The sequence below is a fragment of the Hemitrygon akajei genome, chromosome 26, assembly GCF_048418815.1.
Source record: "Hemitrygon akajei chromosome 26, sHemAka1.3, whole genome shotgun sequence".
Classification (NCBI taxonomy): Eukaryota; Metazoa; Chordata; class Chondrichthyes; order Myliobatiformes; family Dasyatidae; genus Hemitrygon; species Hemitrygon akajei.
In genome coordinates this window covers 45,574,877-45,597,310 of record NC_133149.1, presented here as the reverse complement: position 1 = coordinate 45,597,310, position 22,434 = coordinate 45,574,877, and the positions used below count along the sequence as shown (strand labels likewise).

Here is a 22,434-nt window from a genome sequence, read left to right as displayed (position 1 = left end):
ATTGCAGACCCAAAAGCATCTGATCTGCCCTGCTCAAGAGTTTAGGATGCCAATTACTATTAGCTTCCTAGAATTACTACAAGCTACTGCTGCTGAATTCTACCATATTTCAGTCTTTTTCTCACTGCTGAATTAGGGCGGGCATGTAGACTTCTCTTTCAAGGAGGGGAAAATTATCTGAGTTTCCTGAGGCCCATATGAGCAGGTTCAGGAACAGTTATTACCCCTTAACCACATCAGGCTGCTGAACCAAAATGGATAACTTCACTCACCCCAACACTCAACTGATTCTGCAACCTACGGACTCACTTTCAAGGATCGTACAACTCATTTTCTCAATATTATGTATGTACGTATCTATCCATCTGTCTGTACATCTTTGTGTGTAGTTTTCCATTGATTCTACTGTATGTACTTTTCCATGTACTTTGATGGTAAATTTACTTGAAGTTTAAATTAGTTTTTGAGCACTGTTACACCAAAATGCTGTTGCACTTGAAAGTTTTGATTTTTTATGCGATTTTCATTAACTCATTGGGGTGACACACTGTTGTTTTAATGGCAATAAAATGGTGAGGAACAATCTTTTGGCCACTAGATCCCATAATAAGTTGTTTATATGTTATGCATCTTTACAAAATAATCCTAGTTTAAATTGTCCCTTGTATCAATGGGTTCTTTATAATATGAGGAGAGAATCAGCTTAATGCTTTAAAATTCCTCAAAGCATATGCTTATATCTACCAAACAAGGCAGCATTTTTATTTAAAGTACAGTTTGTATTTTGTTTGTTTGTTATAATGTAATAGTACTTTGGACAGTTTTAAACCTCATCTACAAAACAACTAAAGCTTACATGTGTTGGTCTGGTTGCTGATTACACTTATTTCTTTTCAGAATGTGAACATTTGATTCGACATATGCTTGTGCTAGACCCAAGCAAACGCTTGTCTGTGGAACAAATCTGCAAACATAAATGGATGAAAATAGGGGAACCAGATCCAGAGTTTGACCGGGTGAGCATAATTCAGTGCCTACCTACTATTCTGTAGAAGGAAGCCCAATCAGCCCATCAGGTCCTTATTAGGTTTGAGCAAAGCAATCCATCAGTCCTATTTTCCCCCTCTTTCCCTGCAACTTGTTCTTTTGCACATACCCAACAAGTCCCTTTTAATTCTTCTGCCACTTACGTACACTAGAGGGTAATTTCTAGTAAGCATTTCACTTGCCCAAGAGGCAACTAGAGCATCCAGTGGAAATGCACAGTTGCACACAGAATATGCAAACTCCACAAGGACTTTGTCCTTCAGTCTCTTCTCTCCCATTCTAAAAGTCAGCACTTAAAAAAAAACCCTCTATTGTTGAAAAGGAAACCTGTCACAGATTATTTCTTGATCTGACAGTAGTGTACTATCTGGCAAAATGTACTATTACAAGAAAGTTTAACAAATAGTTTGATTTCTTGTCCTTAAAGTGAAACATCACATTGTTGTGGCTCATCACAATAATGTCTCAGTCAAGGTAGAATCACTTCTTTACATATGAAGGTAAAATTGCAATTTTGGACTTTTTTATTTTAATCACACCTCTGTTTAAAAAAAGTCTTTTCCAAATATGTAAATATAATAAAAGTTCAAAGCCTTGTGACAAAATCAGTGGAGGTGGGTATGGATCCCATGTGTTTCAGCAGTGGATTCTGTTCTACTGCCAGTGCCTCAGTAATTTTTTTTTTCACTAAATAGTTTCCGCTTTTACTTGAAAGGCTTATTGATTTAGTTGAATTAACCATGATGTTCCAACCACTACAGCTGATGTCAGAATCCATAAACCTAGAACGGAAAAACTGCTGTTTGAGGTCCCTGTTCACTAATGGTGGGTGAGGAAAGCAAGTAGGCTTTACTTGAATGATATGTTGTTTAGTTCGCATTATGGGTTGTAAAGATGAGGACTTTTTTCACATCCAGGTCATCAGGGTTGAATAATGAGTGCCAATGTTGTCAGTGATGGAAATAGAAACACTTTGGTATTGTATTTTGTCTCTAAAAATGTTCTTGAGTGAAACTAAGATAGATAGATAGATAGATAGATACTTTATTCATCCCCATGGGGAAATTCAACTTTTTTCCAATGTCCCATACACTTGTTGTAGCAAAACTAATTACATACAATACTTAACTCAGTAAAAAAAATATGATATGCATCTAAATCACCATCTCAAAAAGCATTAATAATAGCTTTAAAAAGTTCTTAAGTCCTGGTGGTAGAATTGTAAAGCCTAATGGCATTGGGGAGTATTGACCTCTTCATCCTGTCTGAGGAGTATTGCATCGATAGTAACCTGTCGCTGAAACTGCTTCTCTGTCTCTGGATGGTGCTATGTAGAGGATGTTCAGAGTTATCCATAATTGACCGTAGCCTACTCAGCGCCCTTCGCTCAGCTACCGATGTTAAACTCTCCAGTACTTTGCCCACGACAGAGCCCGCCTTCCTTACCAGCTTATTAAGACGTGAGGCGTCCCTCTTCTTAATGCTTCCTCCCCAACACGCCACCACAAAGAAGAGGGCGCTCTCCACAACTGACCTATAGAACATCTTCAGCATCTCACTACAGACATTGAATGACGCCAACCTTCTTAGGAAGTACATTCGACTCTGTGCCTTCCTGCACAAGGCATCTGTGTTGGCAGTCCAGTCTAGCTTCTCGTCTAACTGTACTCCCAGATACTTGTAGGTCTTAACCTGCTCCACACATTCTCCATTAATGATCACTGGCTCCATATGAGGCCTAGATCTCCTAAAGTCCACCACCATCTCCATCTAAGATGGAGACTAAGATCCAAACTAAGGCTGATGCTTCAGTGTAGATCAGAAGTTGTTGGAGACGCTGTCATCAAATAAGGTCAGAGATTGGAGTACAAGAGGTCTCTCTTACTGTCCTGCCGGACATTCATCTTTCATTCAATCTTACCAAAATCAAAACAACTAGAAAAATGTTTGTACTTCTGTGGTACTTATTACAGCTTCAGGACACTCCTGGGTGCATCATAGCCAGTTACTTGAAATTAGATCACTGTTACATGGCAACCATTTTACATACGGGAAAGTACAGCAGACAAATAAATTAGAGGTTTTTAGTAGTGGTTGAAGGATAAATATTGACAAAGGGGCAATGAGCATCCCTTCTTCAAAAGGACCGTCTGGTGTCTTGTGTTCTGATTTTAAAGATGACAATGCCAGTGTAATGCACTGCACGAATGACAGTGTAAAATGCATAGATTTCTAAATCAGAAATAAGAATGACCCCTCTTACCATGCTATGCACTGATATGCTGTGAACATTTGCTTATATTGCTAAATTAATGTATTTTGAAGTAGTTAATTGACTTATGGGCCTTGGGAAGTCCTGAAGAGATGTAAAGCGCTATAAAAAATCTCAAATTGAAATCTAGTGAAATTGAGTGATTGTGTCATTTTACATCTGGATGATTCGAATTTCAGACTTCATTTACAAATGACTGATGTTAAGTAACTATTAGTTTTATACATCCTGAACACATAAAAGTTCCATTTTTTAAAAAAAAATGCAAAATGCTGTAAAGTTGAAGGCAAAATGTTTTAATTATATTATTGCTTTTCATAGTTAATAACAGAATCCAAGCAGGTCAAAGTAGAGATTAAAACAGAGCCTCTGAATGAACAGGTGCTCATGTACATGGCAGAATTGGGTCTGGAAAGAGAACGCACACTACAGGTACTTTGAGTCTCCTATTGTGTTTTTGTACTGTCCAAAGTGTGTGCAGTTATTCAATTTTTAACATGAATTCTTCTCTTTGATCATGTTTGTTGTGTGTTATTTAATTTGTCTTGTCGTCATTGATATTTTGATTGAGTTGCCAACCAGTTTGCAAGTAATCAATTACCATTGGTAGGTATCATGGTCAAAACAAAGCCTTGTTTTAAACCCTTCTAAACCCTTTAAACTCCAACGTGGAACTAGACAAGGTTGTCCTTTGAGCCCTCTGCTTTTTGATTTGGCATTAGAACCCTTAGCAATTACTTTTCGAGAGTCTAAAGAGATTACTGGTATTTTAGGGAGAGGTACTATTCATAAATTGTCACTCTATGCTGATGACTTATTGCTTTTTATATCTAATGTTACAACCTCTTTACCATTTGTGTTCTGTCTACTGACTAATTTTAGTCAGTTCTCAGGATATAAATTAAATTTATGTAAGAGTGAACTGTTTCCTTTAAACAATTTAATACCATCTGATATTAACCTTCCTTTTAAAATTTTAAGAAAACAATTTACATATTTAAGAGTAACAGTTACTAAGAATTATAAAGATTTATTTAAGGAAATTTTTTTAACTTTAATGAATTATGTTAAGAAACACTTTCTAATTGGTCGCCTCTCTCTTTATCACTGATCGACTGAATTAATTCTATTAAAATGAATATCTTACCTAAATTTATATACCTTTTTCAAGCTGTGCCTGTTTTTATTCCTAAATTTTTTTTGACTCTTTGGATTTAATTCTTTCTTCCTACATATGGAAGAATAAAAAACCTCGAATAAATAAAGCTCACCTTCAAAAAACCAAACAGAATGGAGGCTTTGCCTTACCCTATTTTAGGTTATATTATTGGGCAGTTAATATGCAAAATATTATGTTCTGGATATACTACATTAACTGTGAGAATTGCCGAATATGGGTTTCTTTGGAAGTCAACTCTTATGAAATTTTCCATTATTTCTTTACTTGGATCCTCGCTTCCTTTATCTTTAAATAAACTAACTGACAATGTGGTGGTCAAATATACTTTGAGGATTTGGTTGCAGTTTAGAAAACATTTTGGTTTATTGAGATTCTCCCTCTCGAGTCCCATCTTTTCTAATTTTTTTTTAAACCATCTTTAATTGACCTATCTTTTAAAGGATGGGATAGATTGGGTATTAAATGATTTCAGGATTTGTTTGATGCAGGGAATCTCTCTTTTGTGTAACTTCCAACAAAATTTAACCTTTCCAATATTCACTTTTTTCGATACTTACAGATTAGAGATTTTTTAAGGTCCCAACTACATACATTTCCTACAAATCCAGATAAGAATATAATAGATACAATTTTTAATCTGAAACCCTTTGACAGCGGTTCAATATCTTACATTTGCGGTCTGCTGTTGGGACTGGAAAAGGCCTCTTTAGATAAAATTGAAGGAGACTGGGAAAATGATTTACAGATTTTCGTATCTGAAGAGAGCTGGAAGAGTATTTTAAAATTGATTAATTCTTCATCATTATGTGCTTGTCATTCTTCATTACAATTCAAAGTGGTACATAGAGTTCATACGTCTAAAGACAAGCTCTCTCGTTTCTATGCAGATATTTCCCCCTACTGTGATAGATGTACTAATGGAGTGGCCACACTAATTTATATGATTTGGACATGTCTGAACCTTGAAAAATTTTGGAAAGATGTATTTCAAACTTTTTTGTACTTTTCAATGTTAGTTTTAAGCCCAATCCCTTGACTGTCATGTTTGGAATTGTTGAGGGTAGTATTACAAAACTGAAGCCATCTAATTTGCGGGTATTGGCCTTTATGTCTCTTATGGCCAGGAGGGCGATCTTGCTCAAATGGAAGGAGGCTGCCCCACCCACTCATTTTCAATGGCTATCTGAAATTATGTTGTCCCTTGATCTAGAGAAGATTCATTGTTCAGTTTCTGATTCTAAACATGATTTTCTAATGTTATGGGGACCCTTTCTGAGTTATTTTCATAATCTTTGAACTGTTATTAAAGTATGGATCTGAGCCTTTATTAATATAATATTATATAGCAAGGTATTTTTTTCTCTTTTTTTCACCAACCAGCTCATTTTGGTAGTGGGGGTAGATTTTTTAAATAAAATACAATTATTTCATTCCATTTCATAATTCAATCATTTTTTCTACATGATTGATCTGGAATATGGGATACTGTGATCATATTACTTTGATTTAAATGTAATGTGATTTGTATTACTTGTATCTTTATGAATTTTGTATTTGTATTCATGCAATTTATATAATATTAATAAAAATATTGAAAGAGAAAACATATCCTTGTTAATGCTGCATACGGAAGAGTAAATTGATAATGTTTTTCAATCAGCTTTTATGCAGGTCAGTTTAACACTGGCTTTACTTTTATTTCTAGTCATTGAAGACAGATGCCTATGATCAATTTAATGCAATTTACAGTCTGCTGTGTGACAAGTTAAAGCGGCATAAGACATTGCGTATCTCTGCACCGCCAAGCGTTCCTCGCTCTATGCCCTTTCAGTCGCCTGCAAATGTCCAGGTAAAGTGCAGTGAATTCCATAGATTTGTGACAAATTTTGATAAATGTTGCATGATCATCTTTGAACAAGTTAATATGAAATTCCTTACAGGATGTGTAGTGAAGATTAACTAGAATGGTTCAAAGCTTGGCTGGTTTACTTAACACTGTCATAAAGACAATCAAATATTCTACTTTCATAATTCTGTGTGGCAATAAGTTCCAAAGGTTCATCACCACTGAGGAATAGTTTTTTTTATGGCAATCCCTTGTTTTTAAAACAGTAACCTTTAATTAAAGAATCCCCTTTTTTTAAAAAAAAAATTCTCCCTGATTCCACCCTGTCAAGATCTTCAGGACTTATTTGTTTCAATTAAAGGGTCTTAATTCTTCTTAGACAACATGCGAAAATGTATATGTGTTATGGAAAGTATCTCTTAATCAAAGAGTACTTTATTGTCTGTAAAATTAATGCCTGCCACCTCTGCTTCATAGGCTGATGAGACTGGAAGCACTCTACTGAGATTTCCCCCTGACAGCAACCATGTTCTTCTTTTCCTGGTATTCTTCAGCCTATGATTCATGACCCTTATGCTCCAAGGTTGCATGTTACTCTTACTCCGGTGCAGGCAGCTGTCTTGGATTGCTGGTTTGTGCAGAACATGACACATAACAATGAAGTTTCTGAATCAGCTAGGCAAATACTGAAGCTCACCCTTAGGAATTCACAAGTGAGAATGTCTCTACCTCCTACCCTAAGGCCACGTCCACACTACGCTGGATAAATCCATAACCGAAGCTTTTTCTCTTCGTTTTTACCCTCCGCCCACACTAAGACAGTGTTTTCGTCCCCCGAAACAGGAGCTTTTCAAAAATGCTTTCCAGGGTGGGTACTTTTGAAAACACTGCTCAGGCAGATCAGTGTAGATGGGGTAACCGGAGACTTCTGAAAGCACTGTCAGACGGCAGCGCGCCATTTCATTGTTTTCTTGAACGCAACCTAACAATTTCAGAACAGACGGCAACGAGACTGAAGCCAGAAGAGTTAGAAATGCACTCACCAAATACTTTGGTGTAACTTACTGAAGTTACTGAAGAAATAAGTATACTGTACTCACTTTGTCCTGTTTTCTGTCCTTGCTCGTATGAAGGTGGTTTACCTATTTATGCAAGTTCTTTTCTGACAATAGATGTGTAACAGCCTAATGTAACATTGTATGGAAATGCAAGATAATACTGATGCAGACATGTTTTACACATTCAACAAGGTGCTTTATTAATGGAACAGAGTTGGTCAGTTTTTCAATGTTCGTCGTCAGCCAGGTCATACAGTCTGAACTCCCTGTCGGTTGCCTCCATACGCTTCAGTATTTGTTTTTTTTACTTTTAAATCTTCCTGTGCGAGAGCCAACAGCTGCCCGTCGTTTAAGTTTTTGTAGTCTGTAACTGAACAAACACGCACCATCTTTCACAGCGAGATTCAACACCAAGCATGTCGCTTGTTTTCGGTAGATGTTTTCCTGCATATGCAGGAGGAGATTCGACGAAATCTCCGTTTCAATGTGGATAGAGATATTTTTAGAAACGCATAGTGTGGACGCCTATCGTTTTTACATGAAGCCGGCGTCTTCAAAATTATCCGGTCTAGTGTGGATGTAGCCTAAGGTTTCCTACTCACCCAATCTGACTGTCATTTCCATAACAATAGCTCTCGTACTAGGTTACTGCCAGAGAAACCCCAACTGAAGCACCTATTGAAAGTGTATAACTGCTGGAGAAAGCACACGCCGTTAGTCAGTGTACACAGTGGATATCTGAAGTTATTTTCATAGCTTGCAACGAGTTCTGAAAAACTCCGGTTTTAGGGGACGAAAACGCTGTTTTAGTGTGGACGGAGGGTAAAAATGAAGAGAAAAAGCTTCGGTTACAGATTTATCCGGAGTAGTGTGGACGTAGCTACAAGTTGTCAGACTGTTCAACTATTGTAACTGTACAGCTACATTTGTAGGCTGCACTCAAGATCCAATCAATATGAGTAAGAGCATTGTGCAAGTTGTGACATAGTTTGCTGTTGGGGCAGGGGTGCAGGAATACATATGTTGCACCAGCATGAAAAGAATGCAGAGTGCTGGGTCCAGTTACATGATGGGTGTTACTTTACCAGTAACTGATAACTAGAATGACATAACCTGGGTTAAAATGACTTGAGGCACTATTTATGCATAACAATTGGATGCAAATTGATTGACATTCTAGATGAGTTTTGTTTGAAAATGGTTGCATTGGAAATGGCTGTGTACATTTGCTAGAATGGATTTTTTGGAGTTTAGGAGTTAATAGAAATTTTGTAGTTACGGAAAATGTTCAGAAAACTCTTGGGACCATTCACAATAATTGCTACTTAGCACATCAAAAGTTTCCATCTGCAGACAAAATCAGATATTTCAACCAATTTTCTGTGTTTAATGAAGTTTGAAAAGTTGATTTAAGGCTGATCTACCCACTTATCTCACTTGAAATTAGTAGTTCCACTGAGTCTACGTGCAAAGAGAGGGTGGTGTGAAATTCTAAGATCATACATTTTTGTGGAAGTATTTGAATGCATTCTCAAAGATAAAACTGACATGGTGTTTAAAAAAATTATGTGAGCGCTGTGTATCGTAGATTTGTATCACTTACTCAGTTTCTTAACCCATATAATAGATTTTAAAGCAGTTAAAGATTTGTGTTCCTATCACACATTAATTATTTTTGAGTAAATTTTAAAAAATCTTACAACTTTGAGAAAGTGTTGAATTCATTGTTTTTTTACTTTGACTGGTGAACTATTCTGGAGAGCATTTTTAGCTTTGAAAATTTATTCAATCCATGTTTCCCCGCTACCTGAAAGTAGTGTTCCTATGAAATCTTTCATAAGCTGAAATGGTGTAAAGCGAAGAAGCATTAATTTATATGGCACATAAAACCTAAAATAACAGTAACATATAGTAAAAGCAGGAATGATATGATAAATACACAGCCTATATAAAGTAGAAATAATATATGTACGGTGTAGTTTCACTTACCAGAATTGGGAAGACAGCAAGCACACTGGAAGGTTCACGCGTTTTTCTATCATACAGTTCTTTGTAAGCACTCAAAACATCCTGCAAACCTGCCCTAAACCTATGTGCCCTTTCAAAATTAAAGTCATACTTTTCTGCAATCATTGCAGCACTGTCAATTGTGGCAAAAATCTCACACAGTTCAAAGCTATGGCGGCTTGATGCTGAGAGCAAAACAAACGCTGAACGCTATTTTCGCTTTTTGCCACTCTTGTTGCTCGGGATGCGCACCACCTCTATAACGGCTGGCTGCAAGACAAACGCTGAACGCTATTTTCGCTTTTTGCCACTCTTGCTAATCACGGCACACGCTGCCTCTATAATGGCTCGCTGCAAAACTAACGCTGAACACTATTTTCGCTTTTCGCCACTCTTGCTACTCAGGGTGCGCGCTGCCTCTATAATGGCTCGCTGCAAAACAAATGCTGAACGCTATTTTCGCTTCTCGCCACTCTTGCTGCTCGGGGTGCGCGCTGCCTTTATAAATGGCTGTCTGCAAAACAAACGCTGAACGCTATTTTCCCTTTTCGCCACTCTCAATGCTCGGGGTGTGCACTGCCTCTATAACGGCTTGCTGCGAAACAAACGCTGAACGCCATTTTTGCTTTTCGCCACTCTCGCTAATCGCGGCGCACGCTGCCTCTATAATGGCTGGCTGCAAAACAAACGCTGAACGCTATTTTCACTTCTCGCCTTTTTTTGTAAAAGCGAAAATCCTCTTTGGATTTCTTCTGGTTAGCGAAAATAGGTACTAATGTAGGTCTTTCGTAAAAGCAAAGTGGTGTAAAGCGAACTTTTGTAAAACGGGTGATACCTGTACTCTTGCACACATGCACTCACTGGCCACTTTATTAGCCAAGGCTATTGGGGAGAGTTTAAACTAGAATTGCTGGGGGGTGGGAACCAAACTGAAGAGACAGAGGAAAGGCACTGTTGCCTCACAAATAGAGAAAGCTTGGAGACAGTGTGAGAGGGAGGATAGGCAGGTAATAAAGAAGGGATGCACTCAGACCGATGGTTTGAGATGTGTCTATTCTAATGCAAGAAGCATCATGAACAAAGCGGATGAGCTTAGAGTGTGGATCAGTACTTGGAGCTATGATGTTGTGGCCACTACAGAGACTTGGATGGCCCAGGGGCAGGAATGGCTACTTCGAGTGCCAGGCTTTAGATGTTTCAGAAAGGACAGCGAGGGAGGGTGGAAAGGACAGGTGGGGGTGTGGCACTGCTGATCAGAGATAGTGTCACGACTGCCAAAAAGAAGGAAGTCATGGAGGGATTGTCTACTGAGTTTCTGTGGGTGGAAGTTAGAAATAGGAAGAGGTCAATAACTCTACTGGGTGTTTTTTTATAGACCACCCAATAGTAACATGGACATCGAGGAGCAGATAGGAGACAGATTCTGGAAAGGTGTAATAATGACAAGGTTGTTGTGGTGAGAGATTTTAATTTCTCAAATATTGATTGGCATGTCCCTAGAGCGAGGGGTTTAGATGGGGTGGAGTTTGTTAGGTGTGTTTAGGAAGGTTTCCTGACACAATATGTAGATAAGCCTAAAGAGGAGAGGCTGTACTTGATCTGGTATTGGGAAATGAACCTTGTCAGGTGTCAGATCTCTCAGTGGGAGAGCATTTTGGAGATAGTGATCACAATTCTATCTCCTTTACCACAGCATTGGAGAGGGATAGGAACAGACAAGTTAGGAAAGTGTTTAATTGGAGTAAGGGGAAATATGAAGCCATCAGGCAGGAAATTGGAAGCATAAATTGGGAACAGATGTTCTCAGGGAAATGTATGGAAGAAATGTGGCAAATGTTCAGGGGATATTTGCATGATGTTCTGCATAGGTACGTTCCAATGAGACAGGGAAAGGCTGGTAGGGTACAGGAACCGTGGTGTACAAAGGCTGTTGAAAATCCAGTCAAGAAGAAAAGAAAAGCTTACAAACGATTCAAAATAACTAGGTAATGATGGAGATCTAGAAGATTATAAAGCTAGTTGGAAGGAGTTTAAGAATGAAATTAGGAGAGCCAGAAGGGGCCTTGGCGGGCATGATTAAGGAAAACCCAAAGGCATTCTATAAGTATGTAAAGAGCAAGAGGATAAAACGTGACAGAAACAATCAAGTGTGACAGTGGAAAAGTGTTTGGAACCAGAGGAGATAGCAGAGATACTTAATACTTTGCTTCAGTAATCACTACGGAAAAGGATCTTGGCGATTGTAGGGATGATTTACAGTGGATTGAAAAGCTTGAGCATATGGACATTAAGAAATAGGATGTGTTGGAGCTTTTGGAAAACATCAAGGTGGATAAGTCTCTGGGACTGGATGAGATGTACTCCAGGCTATTGTGGGAGGCGAGGGAGGAGATTGCTGAGCTTCTGGCAATGATTTTTACATCATCAATGGGGACGGGAGAGGTTCTGGAGGATTGAAGGGTTGCAGATGTTGTTTCCTTATTGAAGAAAGGGAGTAGAGATAGCCCAGGAAATTATAGACCAGTGAGTCTTACTTCAATGGTTGGTAAATTGATGGAAAAGTTTATGAGAGGCAGGATTTACGAACATTTGGAGAGGCATAATATGATTAGTAATAGTCAGCATGGCTTTGTCAAGGGCAGGTCGTGCCTTACGAGCCTGATTGAACTTTTTGAGGATGTGACTAAACACATTGAAAGTAGAGCAGTAGATGCAGTGTCTATGGATTTCAGCAAGACATTTGATAAGGTACCCCACGCAAGGCTTACTGAAAAAAGTAAGGAGGCATGGGATCCAAGGGGACCTTGCTTTGTGGATCCAGAATTGGCTTGCTCACAGAAGGCTCAGAGAAATTGTAGACGTGTCATATTCTGCATGGAGTTTGGTGACCAGTGGTATGCCTCAGGGATCTGTTCTAGGACCCCTTCTCTTGGTGATTTTTATAAATGACCTGGATGAGGAAGTGGAGGGATGGGTTAGTAAGTTTGCTGATGACACAATTGTTGGGGGTGTTGTGGATAGTGTGGAGGGCTGTCAGAGGTTACAGTGGGACATCGATAGGATGCAAAACTGGGCTGAGGTGGCAGATGGAGTTCAAACCAAGAAAGTGTGAGGTGGTTCATTTTGGTAGGTCAAATATGATGGCAGACTATAGTATTAACAGTAAGACTCTTGGCAGTGTGGAGGATCAGAGGGATCTTGGGGTCCAAGTCCATAGGACACTCAAAGCTGCTGCGCAGGTTGTCTCTGTGCTTAAGAAGGCATACGGTACATTGGCTTTCATCAACCGTGGGATTGAGTCAAGAGCCGAGAGGTAATGTTGCAGCTATATAGGACCCTGGTCAGACCCCACTTGGAGTACTGTGCTTAATTCTGGTCACCTCACTACAGGAAGGATGTGGAAACTATAGAAAGGGTACAGAGGAGATTTACAAGGATGTTGCCTGGATTGGGGAGCATGCCTTATGAGAATAGGTTGAGTGAACTGGGCCTTTTCTCCTTGAAGCAATGGAGGATGAGAGGTGACCCTGACAGAGGTGTATAAGATGATGAGAGGCATTGATTGTGTGGATGGTCAGAGGCTTTTTCCCAGGGCTGAAATGGCTAACACGAGAGGGCACAATTTGAAGGTGCTTGGAAGTAGGTACAGAGGAGATGTCGGGAGTAAGATTTTTACGCAGAGTGGTGAGTGCGTGGAATGGGCTGCAGACAACGGTGGTGGAGGCAGATATGATAGGTCTTTTTAAGAGACTCCTGGAAAGGTACCTGGAGCATAGAAAAATAGAGGGCTGTGGGTAACCCTAGGTAATTTCTAAAGTAACTACATGTTTGGCACAGCATTGTGGGTTGAAGGGCCTATATTGTGCTGTAGGTTTTCTATGATTCTATACTTGAACTTTCATATAAATTCAGACTCTCCTCTGGATTAATAATCAGTCCTCTGGTTGCTAGTCTTAACAATGTAATGATTGTGCCCCATTAGTTATTTCAACACCTTCAGTTTCTCTGGTATTTGAAACCAAATATTGGTATGTAAGGATAAAAGCGGCTAGTTCCCTCACAGGTGTTTGTGATCATTGATGGATTTCTTCCTGTTACGCCATTCAGCCCATTGAGTCCATTATGCCATTCCATCATGGCTGATGTATTATCCTTCTCAACCCCATTCTCGTGCCTTCTCCCTGTAACCTTGGACATACTTACTAATCAAGAACTTTAAATATACCCAAAGTGCTCACAATACCCCAAATGCGGTCTGACCAATGCCTTATAAAGTCTCAACATTACATCCTCCCTTTTATATTCTCTCAAAATGAAGGCTAACACTGCTTTTTCCTTCATTACTACCAACTCAACCTTCAAGTTAACATTTAAGGAATCTTGTACTAGAACTCCCAAGTCCCTTTGCACCTCTGATTTTTGAATTCACTCCCTGTTTGGATCCAACCAATTGACTTAAGGTGTTTTATTATTTCATATTGCTAAGACATAATTCCTATATTAGTGTTTTTTATGATGCAAAGTCATTGTACAGCCATCAATGTGCAAAAAATCAATAATGAAAACAAAAATTTGAGCAAGATTCAGCAGGTAAGGCACTCATCTGTTGAAAGAGGAACAGAGTTAAGATTTCAGGTCAGTGACCTCACAGAATCAGAGTTGATGAAAGGTCATCATCATGAGACATTAACTCTGGCTTTCTCTTTTCAGACATCGCCTGACCACTCTTGCTGAGTCTTTCCTGTATTTGCTGTGTCTATTTAAAGTTTACAGCATCTGCAATTTCCTTTTGCTTTTTGAAACAGTTTTCTAAAATAAAGAGAGGTACAGCTCAACCATGACAACTGAGGTGCTTTTGTGCCGTTTGATTAAAGTAATATTTGGTTGTGTGGCTTAATTTTGTGTCATTAAAAGAATAAGTGTACTGTCACATGTCAGACATAAATAATATCTGATAGTTTCATATGCCAGATATAAAGTTTTGGTGTGGTTCATTTCTTTTATAATGAAGGACCTTGACAAAACAATTAATTTTTCTGTCCGTGAAACGTATTATTTACAAAATAGCAGATGGCCGTAGACTTAACTACCAATATGTCTGGGAATGTTGTGTCATAAGAGCATAGCAACTTTGGGGGAAAAAGGCATTTAAATCATCAGAAGCTCAGCAAATTAGTACTTTATTTAAAAAGTTTTTAAAAATGTAAAAGTTTTTATTATGTTTAAATTTAAGCCTTTAAATTAAAATTTTCATTTGGTTCTATCATTATTGCTTTCTTTCTCACTGTAAAATGACGTACTACTGTACCTTATCTGTTCCATCAATACCTTAGGCATTTCAGCATGTAAAGCTTTGATCTATCTTTATGATTTATCTTTATATTGTACCCTTTTTTAAAGTTAGGTATTGTTTTATTTTTTGGCATGGTACCATTAATTAAACCAGCTTATCTGTGGTCTTGCATGTACATTGTGAACTTTAAGTTAAGCAGACGTACATTCTTTTTTATTGGTTTTACCTTAAACATTTTTAATTATATTTTAGGTTAATGAATGAGGTAAGTTTGAATAAATATAATTCTGAATATCTGCTGTACAAGTACTCATTTAATTTATTCCTGTGAGAAGTTTCTATTTTCTTACTATTAATGCTTGGATATTGTTGCAAGACAGATGTGTAGCCCTTTTAGTGCAACTTCTGTGTGATATTAGGTTATTTCGAGTATAATTATGTGAGGAATCACATACAGCAATTCCACACATAATTTTCTTTCCAAGACTGTTTCTACTTTGCAAATTTTGTACTATTTTGAATTGGAATTGACCTTATTGCTTACATCCTTCATATACATGAGTAAAATTTTTTATGTTACGTCTCTGTCTAAATGTTCAATGTGCAATTTGTAGTAATTCATAATAAACGTTATGTACAATAGGATAGTCAATATAGCATGGAAATACAGTTGTGTCAGCATGAGTTAAGCAGTCTGATGGCCTGGTGGAAGAAGCTGTCCCAGAGCCCGTTGGTCCTGGCTTTTATGCTGCGGTACCGTTTCCCGGATGGTAGCAGCTGAAACAGTTTGTGGTTGGGTTGACTCCGGTCCCCAGTGATCCTAATGGGCCCTTTTAACACACTTGTCTTTGTAAATATCCGGAATAGTGGGAAGTTACATCTACGGTACTAATGCTCTGGGCTGTCCGCACCACTCTCTCTGCAAAGTCCTGCATTTGAAGGAAGTACAGTTCCCATACCAGGCAGTGATGCAGCCAGTCAGGATGCTCTCAATTGTGCCCTTGTAGAAAGTTCGTAGGATTTGGAGGGCCATACCAAAATCCTTCAACTGTCTGAGGCGAAAGAGGCGCTGTTGTGCCTTTTTCACCACACATCTGATATGTAATCTTGTGAGATCCTCGGTGATGTTTATGCCGAGGAAATTAAAGCTGTTCATTCTCTCGACCCCAGATCCATTGATGTCAATAGGGGTTAGCCTGTCTCCATTCCCTCTGTAGTCCACAACCAGCTCCTTTGTTTTTGCGACATCGAGGGAGAGGTTGTTTTCTTGGCACCACTGTGTCAGGATGATGACTTCTTCTCTGTAGGCTGCCTCGTTATTATTTGAGATTAGGGCAATCAGTGTAGTGTCATCAGCAAATTTAATTAGCAGATTAAACACAAAGTATACTGCAGATGCTGTGGTCAAATCAACAAGTACAAACAAGTTGGATGAACTCAGCAGGTCGGGCAGCATCCGTGGAAACGAACAGTCAACGTTTCGGGCCGAGACCCATCATCAGGACTGAAGAAGGAGGGAGAGGGTGGAAGGTGCCAGGTGAAAAACCAATCAGAGGAAAAGTCAAGGGGTGGGGGAGGGGAAGCAGGGAGGGGATAGGCAGGAGAGGTGAAGAAGGAATGTAAGGGGAAAGCACTATGGGTAGTAGAAGAAGGCAGAATCATGAGAGAGGTGATAGGCAGCTGGAAGAGGAGGCAGAGTGAAAGTGGGGTGGGAGAAGGGAGAGGGAGGGAATTACCGGAAGTTGGATAATTCGATGTTCATACCAAGGGGCTGGAGACTACCCAGATGGTATATGAGGTGTTGCTCCTCCAACCTGAGTTTGGCCTCATCATGACAGTAGAGGAGGCCATGTATGGACATATCCAAATGGGAATGTGAAGCAGAGTTGAAATGGGTGGCAACTGGGAGATCCTGTCTGTTGTGGCGGATGGAACGGAGGTGCTCAATGAAGCAGTCCCCCAATCTGCGTCGGGTCTCGCCAATGTAGAGGAGTCCGCACCGGATGCAATAGATGATCCCAGCAGACTCACAAGTGAAGTGTTGCCTCACCTGGAAGGACTGTTTGGGGCCCTGAATGGTGGTAAGAGAGGAGGTGTAGGGACAAGTGTAGCACTTACGCTTGCAGGGATAAGTACCAGGTGGGAGATCTATGGGGAGGGACGTGTGGACCAAGCAGTTGCGGAGGGAAACAGTCCTTCCAGGTGAGGCAACACTTCACTTGTGCCCCAAACCTTCTTTTTAGGGCCCCTGCCCCCTCCTTCTTCAGTCCTGACAAAGGGTCTCGGCCCGAAGCATTGACTGCTCGTTTCCACGGATGCTGCCCGACCTGCTGAGTTCATCCAGCTTGTTTGTACGTGTTAATTAGCAGATTAGTGCTGTGGGTGGTGACACAGTCATGAGTATACAGAGAGTAAAGGAGGGGGTTTAGGACACAGCCCTGAGGGGCACCTGTGTTGAGGGTCAGAGGGGCACAGGTGAGGGAGCATACCAAGTATTTTACCTTGACTGAGTTATACACTGAGTTATATATACTTACTGTTTGTCAGCATTGTTCTTTTGTAAAAGAGTATTTGTTTTCTTTTCACTGAGTTTTTTTTTAACTTTATCAATCGTACTCTTCCTTTGTGCCATTTAAAGTCATAAGTCCTTGCCTTTTTTGTGGACTGCATTGGTGCCTTGTTCATCATTGTCCAGTTGTTATCTGTCCATTGTACCTTAAAGCTAGTGTTTTCACAGGTAGCTGAACTGAAGTCTTTAGATATGAAATAGTTTTACTTTCATGTAGAGGTTTACAGTGTGGAGGAACTGACTTCTTCTTTTCTGTTTTTCCTATGGTCAATCAACCAGACTGAGCAGACAGGTAACGCATTAAGTCTGAATGTGCCACAGGTACAGCTCATCAATCCGGAGAACCAGATAGTGCAGGTCAGTCATGACTGTTTTCATCATTGGATGTTTTATGATAAATACTTACTGCTCTGCTATTGAGTCATTGAACATTTTCTTCCAGTGCTACCCATACTTGCATAATATTGAAAAATCTTAGAATTAATTGAGTTATCTTGATGAAATGCTTGTTTCTTTCTTTCATGTGTATAAAGAATATGAAAAATTCACAAAGCTTCACTGTTATGAATAAACAGGTTTATTGGTCATGGATTACCTTATTTGAAATGTCTTTATATTTGTTACACAGCAATTACATGTGTTAGGTTTCTTTTATTGATCGTCAGTAGAATCAACCAGTGACCAAAATTTTAGATTTTGACAAAAAAAGTAAAACTGACATATGAACATCTCACCTCTTGTCATGAAATTATTGGAATATTCCCAAAATCTTGACCAGACCAGTCTCATGAATGCCTTTGACAGGAAGGGTTTAGAGGCTGAATGTTCTGTAGTGAATGACTCACTTGATTTCTCAAAACATTTTCTTTATTTACGAGCTACACAAAGGGAATGTGACAGAATAATCATTAATTTTCAGAATGAGTGCTGTTCTAACACTCAATAATTTCAGCACCATCCAGAACAATACATCTGCTTAATTGATCCTTTATCCATCTACTTGTATGTTAAATCCTTCCAGTAAGAATGTACTATTACAACAGTATTTACCATGTACTAAATTCCCTTTCCAGCTCAACACAACTTTTATGGCACCTTTCTCCCATAGCCAAGACTTGGGAAAGTCATCCCTGGCAACTTATCCTCCTGTGTCCCACCCTATCTGACTTGGAAATGTATTGGAATTACCTAATTACTGGATCAAGGTTCTGAATTAAATACCTAACAGCAATGTGGGAGTAACTCATATGGACTGCAGTGGTTTAAGGCAGGTGACTGCCACTCTGTCATGGGCTATTAAATGTGGCAGAAATGCTGTTCTTGGCTGGATACCATCAGCCTTTGATGAAATTTAGAAATCTTCTTCATCCCTTTTTAGCTTTCTCTTTATGTACCAAGAATTTTACATTTTTATGTCTGACATATCTCAAGTAGATTCATTAGTTTCTTGGTGCCATGGCCTTTTTAATGCGAAAATGTTTTGATTTTATAATAGGTGATGATCAGTTATATTATATTATAATGGGAATATTTGGTTTTCGTTCATACCTTACTCACTGCAAAGACATTTTCTACCCAAGCATGTTATTAACTATTTAAGAAATGGAGTGCAGAGTTTTGAAAATGGATAATACCTGCACATCATTTCAGTGTAGTTGATAAGGCATATTATAAATTTTTTTAAATGTTAACTTAATATAGTTTTAGGTTGGGTATGGGTTTACAAACAAATTAATCAAAATCTTCTAAATTATTATTATTTCTTATAATTCTAATTCCAATTAAACTACCATTGCCGTGGTATTTTCCAAGTTAGTCATTGCAAGAAGCTACATTCTTACGATTTTGTCTAATTGTTTAATTTACTTGTTTACTTGTATTACTTTTAATTAGAATAGAATTTTGAGAGGATCTCTGAAGCATTAATAACTCCTATTAACAAAATTTATAGATTCAGAGATTCTTTACTAAGATTGAGATTTTATTCCATCAAATCTAAATTTGATTTAGAATTGAAATATCAGATTCAGCTTGATTGTGATGAAGGAGAATAATGCCAGTGGATTTTGTTATGATTGCCACTTATCACATGTAATGTTACATTACCTCCTTAGACTGATGGCAACATGAATCTTGATAGCGATGAAGGTGAAGAGCCATCACCAGAAGCGTTGGCACGATATCTCTCCATGAGAAGACATACTGTTGGAGTTGCTGACCCTAGGTTGGTACTAACATTTTAGTAATTTTGTCTACAGAACCAGTACGTATAAAAAATAAAATTGGATGGCTGTACATTTAAATTTAATCCACACTGAATGTAGTCATTCCAAAGTAAAGACTGACTGGCTCTTTTTTGGGGGAAATGTGATAAGATTCAAAAGTACATATTAGCGAGAGGAAAGGTGATTTCATTCCTCATTTATTGTTTTCGGATATAGCAAATATGACAGCCTTATGCAATATGCATCTTAAATTTACTTTTAGACTTCCTTGATGTTTTAGGAGATGTATGTTCAACAATACAAATGAAACTTCTGTGCAGATATAGAAATTGTACAGCAACTGAGGTTGAGAGAGCAAGAAGAAAGGGAAAAGGAATTTGTATAGAATGGGAATTGCACTTGACTGGAAAATTAGGTAAATGAGGTTGTCTTTCCTTGGATATGAATTAGCTTCAGTGCATAAACAGGTATACATAAATGTGATATACTTGGAATTTCTCAAGATCTGGACAGTTCGAACAATGGGGATAGAATACACAATTTGAAAACTACTTTTTGAACTTCTGTTATGTTATTTTATAAATTAAGAGTTAAACAGTTTTGCTAGAAAACTTGCAGCTTTCATGTTTTAAAAGATGGTGTTACAGTGCCCCCAGTGGTGTAGTGGATAAAGCATAACTTGGTGCAGCACAAAATGTGTATGGAAAGGTTCCAGTTATAATCAGATCAGTGTGCTCTGCCAGAATGTGAAGACCTAGTGCTATGAAGGTGGAAAATTGCATATGTTTCCTAAGATTAACTGTAATCAAAAGATTCTTTGAAGCAAATTTTTTTATCGGTAGGCAATACAAGGACATGATAAAACCCAGCGTGATTCCACAGACCCGTCCCGCTCCTCAAATCATAGTAGAAAAACAAGTTACAGATGCTCACTCTTTGACCCCGATGTCTAGATTGTTTGATGAAGCTACCACTATTGTGCAAGCTCAATATAATTTAAAATTAAATAATAAAGCTAATTATAATTAATAAAATTCTGGTTGTTTAATAATGCAGAACTGAAGTTCCAGAAGATCTGCAGAAATGCCACCTGCCTGGTTTTCCACGTACCGTGCCTCAGGCTCCTTTCCTGCAAGTTGTTCCAAATGTTAATTTAATGCAGAACATGCTTCCCACGCAGAATTTACAGCCAGCCACACAATTGGAGTACAAGGTATGATGCCTCTACTTAAAATTTATTAGTAAGTAATAGATGAGGTTTAACTGAATACTCTACAGTCCCTGAGCCAAATATCAGTCATGTCCCCACATTGGAAGCTCCAACCATTTGTCACTGTTGACTCTAGACATTCTGTAACCAGAAATCTCAGTCACAAGATTTCAAATGGTTCTATTTATTATCAGAGAATGTATACAGTATACTACCTGAAATATTTGGTCTTTGCAGATATCCATAAAAAAACCCAGAAGAACCCCAATAGAATGAACAACAGAAAAACAGTAGAACCCCAAAGCCCCCTCACCCGTGCAAGCAGCAGCAAAGCATCAACCTCCCCTATCCCCCCACCACCCACCAAGCAATAGCAAAGCACCCAAAGTGAGACCATGATCTGTAGTCAGCAAAAACTATTGTTTACCCAACAGTTTGTCATGCCACAGGCTCTCTCACAAGGGGCAGAGATATGTCACTGTGAAAGGGCAGACTAACAGTCGCTGCTATGGTGTTACAGTCTGCCGTATCACTTTTTATTCTGAGATTCTCTGACTCGAGAATCAGCAGCAAACTCTCCCCACCATCAAAAGTGAGAGAGTAAGAGAGAGTGTGAGCTCTCAACTACAGAGACCTCCATCTGCACATCCGCCGCAGCAAAATCCTGATGTTCCTTCTCCCACAATGCTTCAGTTGGCACCACCAGCCTGGAATTGCTCATCCACAGGGCCACACCCCAAAAGTGCCATCTTTCAAGCCACGCCTGGAGAACGTTGGAAAACGGCTGGCTGGCGGACTCCAGGAGCGGGAACTCATCTGCCATGAGAAAAAGGAGTTTAGAGTGCCATTTCAGATCAGGGACCTTGATAGAACCCCATCCACCTTGAAGGAGGGTGGGGGGAGAGACATTAAAGAGAGGAATTTAAGCTGTTTTCGCAGACAAGGTTGAAGAGGCAGCCACTTGACGGCATCTTAACTCCATGCAAATTATTAATTTAATTAATGGAAATCTCTCATCATGCGAACAGATCCAGGAATCAACATAGACATTATGAGGAGCTTAGAAATACAAGTATGTGCAGGGCTTTCAGGTATAAATTACACAACTTAAAATATCAGTTTCATAAATGATTTAATAAATGAAAGTCATTGAATTGTGGAATTTGGATCAATAATTTGTGACTATGTGTAAATGAGAGGAATAAACGTGATTTTTTCATGTTGGGATTGAAATGACTTCCACCCAGGTTTTGAAGGTTCTGAGGTGACTAGTGAGACCAGTGTGGGAACCTCGGACTCTGACAAGGGTGAAGAAGGTTATGGCTGATGGGATGTGTAGAGGGTAGTTTGTGAGGGAATGTACTTCCTTTGCCATGAGGTTCTCAATACCACCCCCAATGTTCCTTTTCATTAAATGGTCATTGGGCAGTGATTCCCAGAGTTATCCCAATAAAAAGTAGGAAACATTCTGGGAATTAAACTCCTCAACTCCTTTCACGCTTGCAAAGGAAGACCTATTGTCTAATAAACTGCAAAGAATATTAGTTAGTGAAGTAATTCTAGGGAAGAAAAAGAAACATGATAATTGCAGATGTCAACCTAAATGATGAGTTCATAATACAAGATGAAAACTCGCCACTTCATTCTTAATGGTGAAGTACTTGATCATCTTTCTAGAGAGAAAAAGATTACAATCCAATAACTGTATTTCTGCATAGATTTTGGAC

The 22,434-nt window shown here is 38.8% G+C and overlaps 1 protein-coding gene across 4 annotated transcripts in view; it reads left to right on the top strand.

Annotated features, from left to right (window-relative positions):
- The window catches only part of sik3 (SIK family kinase 3), a 344,954-nt gene that overhangs the window by 263,863 nt on the left and 58,657 nt on the right, over positions 1-22,434 (top strand). For all 4 annotated transcript variants that reach the window (XM_073030105.1, XM_073030106.1, XM_073030104.1 and 1 more), the window contains exons 7-12: positions 898-1,016; positions 3,641-3,751; positions 6,205-6,348; positions 17,552-17,629; positions 19,387-19,496; positions 20,554-20,710. In XM_073030105.1, the coding sequence (XP_072886206.1) occupies positions 898-1,016; positions 3,641-3,751; positions 6,205-6,348; positions 17,552-17,629; positions 19,387-19,496; positions 20,554-20,710 (719 nt within the window). The remainder of the gene's footprint in view (positions 1-897; positions 1,017-3,640; positions 3,752-6,204; positions 6,349-17,551; positions 17,630-19,386; positions 19,497-20,553; positions 20,711-22,434) is intronic.